Source organism: Bombina bombina, chromosome 2, assembly GCF_027579735.1.
Source record: "Bombina bombina isolate aBomBom1 chromosome 2, aBomBom1.pri, whole genome shotgun sequence".
Classification (NCBI taxonomy): domain Eukaryota; kingdom Metazoa; phylum Chordata; class Amphibia; order Anura; family Bombinatoridae; genus Bombina; species Bombina bombina.
The window spans coordinates 554,317,605-554,326,467 of NC_069500.1; the positions used below are offsets into that span (position 1 = coordinate 554,317,605).

An 8,863-nucleotide genomic window follows, 5' to 3' on the forward strand; every position below is an offset into this window, starting at 1 on the left:
TGAAGCCCAGTTCCTCTCAAAGTACAGTGTTTATCTGAGGGATGTGAAGGGAGTATTGCCTAACAATGTCATGTTTTCACCTATGGAAATCTATTCTAAGAATCTCTGTAATCGGTTGCAGAGATTCATCTCTGCCTCCCTTTGCAGATAGACATTATACTCCTCTACCATTACCTCTACTGATATGTTTCAGTACTGGTTTGGCTGTCTGCTATATGTGGATGGGTGTCTTCTGGTAAGTATATATAATTTTTTAAGACACTCTCAGCTATGTTTGGCACTTTATCTTATAAAGTTTTAAATGTATATTGTATATATTTGCCATGAGTCAGGTCTGTGTATTTCCCTTTGCAGTCTAAACAGTTTCAGTTTGGGAATTATGTTTATGGGAGTTTTAGGCTTACCTGGGGTTCGTTCCAGTTAATTATAACTTGAAGTCTGTTTTTTCCATCTAAAGGAGAGGAGAGTCCACGGCTTCATTCATTACTTGTGGGAATAAAGAACCTGGCCACCAGGAGGAGGCAAAGACACCCCAGCCAAAGGCTTAAATTCCTCCCCCACCTCCCTCATCCCCCAGTCATTCTTTGCCTTTCGGCACAGGAGGTTGGCAGAGAAGTGTCAGAAGATTCGGAGTAGTCTCTTATGGAGGGTAGTACTCTTCGGAATGGGACTGGAGTTTTAGGTAGTCCTGTCAGCCTCTCAGTGAGAGCTTGGGTGAAAGTTAGAGTCCGGAGATGCAGGGAGAGTCTTTCTGTGAAACCATCCCGACTCATTTTAACAGCTCCATAAGCAATCAGCGTTGATGAGTTTCGCTGCCTGATTTCTACACTCAGAGAATTAAGGCCTTGAGGGTCGCTAATTCTTTTATTTGTGATGCTAATATGCAAGTTATTCGCCTGAATGCTAAGCTGTCAGGTTTTTCAGTATTAGCCCACAGGGCTCTGAGGCTAAAGTCGTGGTTGGTGGACATAACTTCTAAGTCTAGACTGCTATCCCTTCTATTTCAGGGAAAGATCCTGTTCGGTCCTGGATTGGACTCGATCATATCCACGGTTACGGGAGGCAAGGGTGCTTTCCTAACGCAGGATAAGAAGGTTAAGCCTAAGGGATCTACTTTTCGTGCAGACAAGGCCCAACGCCAACAGCCCGCCACGAAAGCGGATCAGTCCAAGGGTACTTGGAAACCAGCTCAGTCTTGGAATAAGTCTAAGCAGAACAAGAAGACCGCCGAAACAAAGTCAACATGAAAGGGCCGCCCCCGATCTGTCTACGGACCAAGTTGGGGGCAGATTATCTATCTTCTCAGAAGCCTGGCTGCAGGATGTTCAGGACCCTTGGGTTCTGGAGGTTATCACCCAGGGATACAGGATAGGGTTCAGATCTCATCCGCCCAGGGGCAGATTCCTTCTGTCAAACCTGTCTTCCAGACCAGAAAAGAGAGACGCCTTTCCAGAATGTGTGAGGGATCTCTCTTCCCTCGGAGTAATTGTACCGGTACCCCCAGCAGAAAGTGGTCTAGGGTACTATTCAAACCTTTTCGTGGTCCAAAAGAAGGAGGGCACGTTCCGTTTCTGGACCTAAAATGTTTAAACAAATTTCTGGCTGTTGTATCGTTCAAAATGGAAAGATCAGATCCATTCTGCCCCTAGTTCAAGAGGGTCAGTTCATGATGACAATAGACCTGAAGGATGCCTACCTTCATGTGCCAATCCCCAGGGATCACTTCAGGTTCCTGAGGTTTGCATTCTTGGACCAACATATCCAGTTTGTGGCCCTTCCCTTTGGTCTGGCTACGGCCCCGAGAGTCTTCACAAAGGTTCTGGCACTACTTGCAGTGGCCAGATCCAGAGGCATTGCTGTGGCGCCCTTATCTGGATGACATCCTAGTCCAGGCGCCGTAATTCTTTTGCTCCAATCCCACGGTTGGGAGATAAACTCAGGAAAGAGCTCCCTGATTCCCAGCAACAGGGTGGAGTTCCTGGGAACGATAATAGATTCTATATCCATGAGGATATTTTCTCACATATCAGCGACGCAGGAAGATTGCGTCCACCTGTCTTGCCCTTCAGTCCTCCTCCAATCCCTCGGTGGCTCAGAGTATGGAGGTGATCGGGCTCATGGTGTCCAGCATCGATATCATTCCATTCGTCAGGTTCCACCTCAGACCTCTTCAGTTGTGCATGTTGAGACAGTGGAACGGCAATCATACGGACCTTGGCCAACAAATTTCTTTGGACGAGGGACTCCTCTTGGTGGATCCGTCTGGAAACAACTGTCCCAAGGGACATCCTTCCTGAGACCGTCCTGGGAGATTGTGACCACGGACGCGAGTCTGGGGGGCTGTCTGGGGGGCCAAGATGGCACAGGGAAAATGGTCTTGAGAGGAGTCTCTCCTCCCAATCAATATTCTGGAACTCTGAGCAATCTACAATGCTCTGAAGGTGTGTCCTCTACTGGGGTCATTCAACCTTATCAGATTCCAGACAGACAACATTACCTCGGTGGCCTACATCAACCACCAGGTGGGGACGAGAAGCTCTCTAGCAATGAGGGAGGTTTCTCGGATATTGTCCCAAAACTGCTCGCTCTCAGCAATCCATATTCCGGCGTGGACAACTGGGAAGCGGATTTCCTCAGCAGGCAATCCTTTCATCCGGGCGAATGGTCTCTCCATCCCGAGGTGTTTGCAGAGATTTGTCTCAGATGGGGGGCACCAGAGATAGACCTCATAGCATCCAGGCTCAATTGCAGGCTACCCAGATACGGGTCGCGGTCCAGGGATCCCCAGGCGGAGCTGATAGATGCTTTGGGGGTTCAACCTAGTATACATTTTTCCACCGTTGCCACATCTACCTCGTTTAGTGGCCCTCATCAAGCAGGAGCAAGCTTCGGCTATTCTGATTGCTTCATCGTGGCCGTGGAGGACATGGTTTGCGGATCTGGTGGGGATGTCGCAGATCCACAAACCATGTCGGAAATTTCCCTGGAGGTTATCCTGTCACAGGGATCTGTTGATGCAGGGTCCTTTTCAGCATCAAAATCTAGATTCTCTGAGGTTGACCGCGTGGAGATTGAACACTTAGTCTTGGCCAAGAGAGGGTTTTCTGAGAGAGTGATTGATACTCTCGTTCAGGCCAGGAAGCCGGTCACTCGTTACATCTATCACAAGGTGTGAAGGACTTACTTGTACTGGTGTGAGAGGCATGGATATCCTTGACACAAGATTAAGGTATCCAGGATTCTGTCCTTTCTCCAGGAAGGGTTGGAGAAGGGGCTTGCCGCAAGTTCTTTAAAGGGACAAATTTCAGCATCATCTGTTTTGTTATTCAAGAGGCTCGCTGAGCTTCCTGATATTCAGTCTTTTGTTCAGGCTCTGTCTAAAATCAGGCCTGTTTTTAGAATCTGGTTCTGAAGCTGTTGCAGAGGGTTCCGCTTGAACCTATGCACTCTATTGACATTAAGATTCTTTCCTGGAAGGTTCTCTTTCTGTTGGCCATTGCTTCGGCGCGCAGAGTCTCTGAGTTGGCGACCTTGCAATTTGAGCCTCCTTATTTGGTCTTTCACACTGATAATGCTGTTCTTCGCACTGGTTTGGGATTTCTTCTTAAGATTGTGTTCTAACCCCTCTTCTCCTAATTCATAATTTGGACGTGGTTCAAGCCTTGAAGTTTTATCTTCCGGCTACAAAGGATTTCAGACAAACTAGTTCCCTCCGTGGTGTATGCAGGGACGCGCAAGGGGCAGAAAGCCTCTTCAACTTTGCCCTTTTGGTTGAGGAGCATGATTTGCGTAGCCTATGAGACAGCGGGACATAAGCCTCCTCAGAGGATCACGGCTCATTCGACTAGAGCGGTGGCTTCTTCTTGGGCCTTCAAGAATGAGGCCTCTATGGAGAAGATTTGTAAGGCAGCTACCTGGTCTTCCTTACATACTTTTACAAAATTTTACAAATTTGACGTTTTTGATTCGGCGGAAGCAGTTTTCGGGAGAGAGGTTTTACAGGCTGTGGTGCCCTTAGATTAGGGTCCGCCTTCTTTTTGCCCTCCCGTTTCATTCAGTGTCCTCAAGAGCTTGGGTATTCGTTCCCACAAGTAATGAATAAAGCCGTGGACTCTCCTCCCCTTTAGATGGAAAACATAAATTATGCTTACCTGATAATTTTATTTCCATTGAGGGGAGGAGAGTCCACGGCTCCCGCCCGTTGCTTTGGTGGGCGGACTTAAATTTAGTTTTTGTTCTTCTGGCACCATTAATACCCTGATATTTCTCCTACAGTTCCTTGTTCCCTAGGCAGAATGGCTGGGGAGTGGGGGAGGTATTTAAGCCTTTGGCTGGGGTGTCTTTGCCTTACTTAGTATGGGTTGATTCTGTGTACATAGATTTACAGGGGAGTAATGGCATTAAAGGGACAGTAAAGTCAAAATGAAACTTTCATGATTTAGAAAGAACATGCAATTTTAAAACACTTTTTCTAATTTGCTTCTTAACTAATTTGCTTTATTCTCTTGGTATCCATTGTTGAAAAGCATGCATAGGAAGGCTCAGAATCAATGCACTACTGTAAACTAGCTGCTTATCCCTGTCACTTCCTATGTGTTCAGCTAGGCCCCAGTTGAGCATTGCTCTCCTTAAACAAAGGATACCAAGAGAATGAAGCAAATTTGATAATAGAAGTAAATGTGAAAATGGTATGCTCTATCTGAAACCCAAACGTTTTTTCATGATTATGTCCCTTTTAAGGTTTATTTCTAAACTCTATATGTTTATTTTAGAATATTTTTGCTGTGAAGAAGATGCATGTTATTTGTGCAAACACAAATTCACAGTATTTAGAACTTCAAAACCAAATTCCAATAATATCTTCAAGATAGAAAAATTGCCATACATAATCTGACAGCAATCTCTGGGGAGCATGACACTGTGAATGGATTAATGGAATTAATTTACCAAATAATTAAACAGTACAGCCATGAATATACAGCATCTTGCTATATAACTGAAAACGAATCTATATTTCATTATTAATTACCTTTTAGATTATAATGTATATTAAATATAATCTATCTATAGTTTGTTTTTGTAAATTAAATAGGTTTTGTTCTATAAAGGGACAGTCTACACCAGAATATTTAATGTTTTAAAATATAGATAATCCCTTTATACCCATTTCCTAGTTTTGCATAACCAATACAATTATATTAATACACTTTTTACCTCTGTGATTATCTTGTATCTAAGTCTCTACAAACTTCCCCTTATTTCAGTTCTTCTGACAGACTTGCCCCTTATTTCAGTTCTTTTGACAGACTTGCATTTTAGCCAATCAGTGGCTCCTAGGAACTCCACGTGCGTGAGCACAGTGTTATCTACATGAAACACATGAACTAACACCCTCTAGTGGTGAAAAACGGTCAAAATGCCCTGAGCTAAGAAGCCGCCTTCAAGGGATTAGAAATTAGCATATGAACCTTAGATTTAGCTTTCAGCTAAGAATACCAAAGGAACAAAGCAATAGAAGTAAATTGGAAAATTGTTTAAAATGACATACCCTATCCGAATAATGAAAGTTTGTTTTGGACTAGACTGTCCCTTTAGCACAACTCCCAATTAAAATGAGCTGATCTTTCAAGGAAATCAGATGTCCTTATTTTATCCCTTTCTATACACACATTATTCCTTATTTTATCTATGTATGTATATCAAAGCCCAATACTTACAGTGAACAATTGAAAATCTCCTACTTCCCACTGGGAGTGTAATTTCTTTTTGTTGTGTTTACATAGCTTTTCTACAGCCAATACTTAAAGGGACAGTAAACACCTTCAGATTTTTAAATAAAATATTCAGTTATACATAATAAAGCAACGATGCAATATATTTTAATTATTTATTTTGCCCCCTTTTCATTCTGAAATAGAGCATTTCCTACATGAAAAGTATCCTGCTGTCTTCTCAAGGCTAACTCTATTACATATCTTTTACTAATGGGCTTTAACTGATAACTGCTGCAAAACAGTACTTTACATTAACTTTGTGACTGTGACTAACCTTGTTGTCTGCAGACTAATGCCCTGGTTGGCTCCTCCAAATATGGCAAATGGTGGGTGGACTATTGAAAAATAATTGCAGTAAAAAGGATGTTAATTTGTTTTAAAAAATATACTCCAACAGGTTGGGAGCAAATTAAAGTGGAGACATTTTTGCGGTACATTGTCCCGTAACTATGTATTTAACGCCTCTGCAGGAGTCATGCATTGCCGCCCTTGAGCAGGACAAAAAATCATGCCAGAGACACAGGTTACACATCTTTGTGTTTAACTTATTTTTTACAGGGATTAAAAGAGTAAGAAATGAGAAATTGTTTAATGATACAATTCTTTGAGATTTTATTACACCATTAAATGCTTAGTGTTTAATATTGTCTTTTACTATACTTAGACACTGGGAGACACGAGAACTGCCACCTACGTTAAAGGTAAAATCTCTCCAGAAAGCTGACCAGGAGCAACAAGACCCATTAGAGTATCTTCAGTCAGATGAAGATGATGATGAGAAGAATGGAACACTCTCTGCAACTCGTCGATGCCTCCAGGAGCAGCGAGAACAGAGAGAGCGTATGCATGGCGCTTTGGCTCTGATTGAGTTAGCCAATTTGGCTAGTTAACAGCTCCACCAGTAACATTAACCAGACGTACGAAGTATCCTGCCCTAGCTGTATCTTGGCGCCTTTTTATTTTCCAAAAGTGGCTTGATGTTTTCTGCCCTTCTAGGTAGAGGAGGCGCTGAGAAATATGGCTCTGGGTTTTAAGCTAAGCACCTTATTTGCTTGACATAGGCTGCTATCCTGTAGAAATTTATGAAGAATGTTGTTGCTTCCTGATTTGGGGGCAAGAGAATTGCACTTTTTATGGTAAAAGATAGTTGTAAAGTCTTGTTATATAATTATTTTTGTAAATATGGGATGGAAAAAAGACAGGGATATTTTTTACACCTTTGTGGAAAAGCTAGATTTTACAAGCTTAACATGTTTATTTGCTAAACTTTGTGTTCTTTAAATTCAAAGGAGATATAAAGTCCTCTGTCCCCAAGTAACATTATCATCCTCTTCGCAAACCAGGGTAAAACTGATAACGTTTACTGAACAAATGTTTCTATTTTTTTTTATTTATTTTTTTTTACTTACTAACACATGCAAAATAAACATTGGCAAGCAGTATAAATATCATGATTGTTGCACATCAGTTTTGGTAAAGTCTCATTTTGGAAAAGTGCAAATATTCGCACTCATGCAAAAGCATTTTTAAACATGGTTAAGCTTGCAAAATGTAGATGTCTAGAGTTGCTCATAAAATGAGCCCTATGATATAAAGCACTTGTTTTTAACGGGGGTATTTTACATGGTGGTATTGATTTGTAGTAAACTATTTTCAGATCTAATTTGCAAACACTAAATTTTTAATATTCAGCGCTTTTAGGATATTTTTCTTATTTTGCAAATTGCAAGGCTCAATTATATTGTTTGTTGCAAAATGCCTAAAAGCCACTTTATATTGCTTTAATATGCAGTTGTGTTATGCTAAATAAGATTTAGCTATTATATTGGGACATCAGACACAAAATTACTGTAGTGGAAGTGATCTCTTAAAATGGTGACTATTTTAGCAATGACTAAAGCTTTACCGCCTAATACTTGGTACATTGCTGATTTCTGCTTCCGATATAAGCTATGTATGCTAATTTTATTAAAAATACACAAACATCTCTGCCATTTTCCCATGACATTTTACAACATGGGCATTTTATTGGCAACCAATTCAACTTTTAAATTACTTTGCCTTATTTTTTTTTCTTTTAATTGGCTGAGTTTTACTATAAGTGTGAGTATTTATTTGTATAGGAAAGTCTTTTTTTTTTTTTTTTTTTTTTTTAGCAAACTTTGCTATTTTATCATATAAATTTGATTGGTAAGCACTTAAACCTTGAAAATACTGGTTTATATTAATTTTCATCTTGACCTTTATCATAAAGCTTCCTGTTCTGATGACGTTGAGATCTAATATATGTTCCACATTTTGCCCAGACAGCTTTTATTTTGTATTATACTAAAGGATTGGTAACTTTTGTTTTGTGCACTTATTTCTAAAAAGGGAGAAAACTAAATTGTAATTTGATATATTCAGACTGCCTTTTGTTCTAAAAATGTGGTTTATGAAATTTTATCCTGCTTATGGCTGTTTGTAGTTTGGCACAAGTTACTAGCATAAAAAGTATATTCAGTGCTTTCAATAAAATATTTAATTTAAATACTGTGTTTTAACATCCTTTTTTCGACAGCTCAATATAAATATTGTTTTAAAAATGTACTGATCTATATTCAATAGGAAAAATCTCCCTTTAGCATGAATTGATGCATTTAATTTTAAAAGCCATGCAAGGTTGTTTGCTTATATGAACAGTACTTAAATCTTTATACAGCCCCATGGTTTTATATATGTGTATTTTATGTATTGATTGAAAAAACATCTGTGTTTTTGGTAAACTGAACCATTCAGTGATTTACTGCACATCTGCAAAATAACTTAGTAGATTGAATTAGTTTATATTATGACTTTATTAATGCGAATAATATAATTTTACCTATTGTCCAAGAAAACACTCACTAGATATTTTTGCATAAAACATAATGTTTATTCCATCAAATTTAAAATATGACAGTAAAGGCATAACGTTTCGATGCTGCACAATTAAACTTTCATGATTCAGATAGAACATGCAATTTTAAACAACTCCAATGTACTTTTCCTTCTAATAGTAGTGAGAGTCCACAAAATCATTAATGACCTGTCAGAAATACTTCACCTGG

General features: G+C 40.0%; 1 protein-coding gene across 1 annotated transcript in view; it reads left to right on the forward strand.

Moving 5' to 3' along the window:
* Positions 1-7,919, forward strand: part of ZNF367 (zinc finger protein 367) — a 44,296-nt gene extending 36,377 nt beyond the window's left edge. Inside the window, exon 5 of the mRNA XM_053700597.1 lies at positions 6,439-7,919. Coding sequence (XP_053556572.1) covers positions 6,439-6,664 — 226 coding nt within the window. The 3' untranslated portion in view covers positions 6,665-7,919. The remainder of the gene's footprint in view (positions 1-6,438) is intronic.
* The last annotated feature ends 944 nt before the right edge of the window (positions 7,920-8,863 follow it).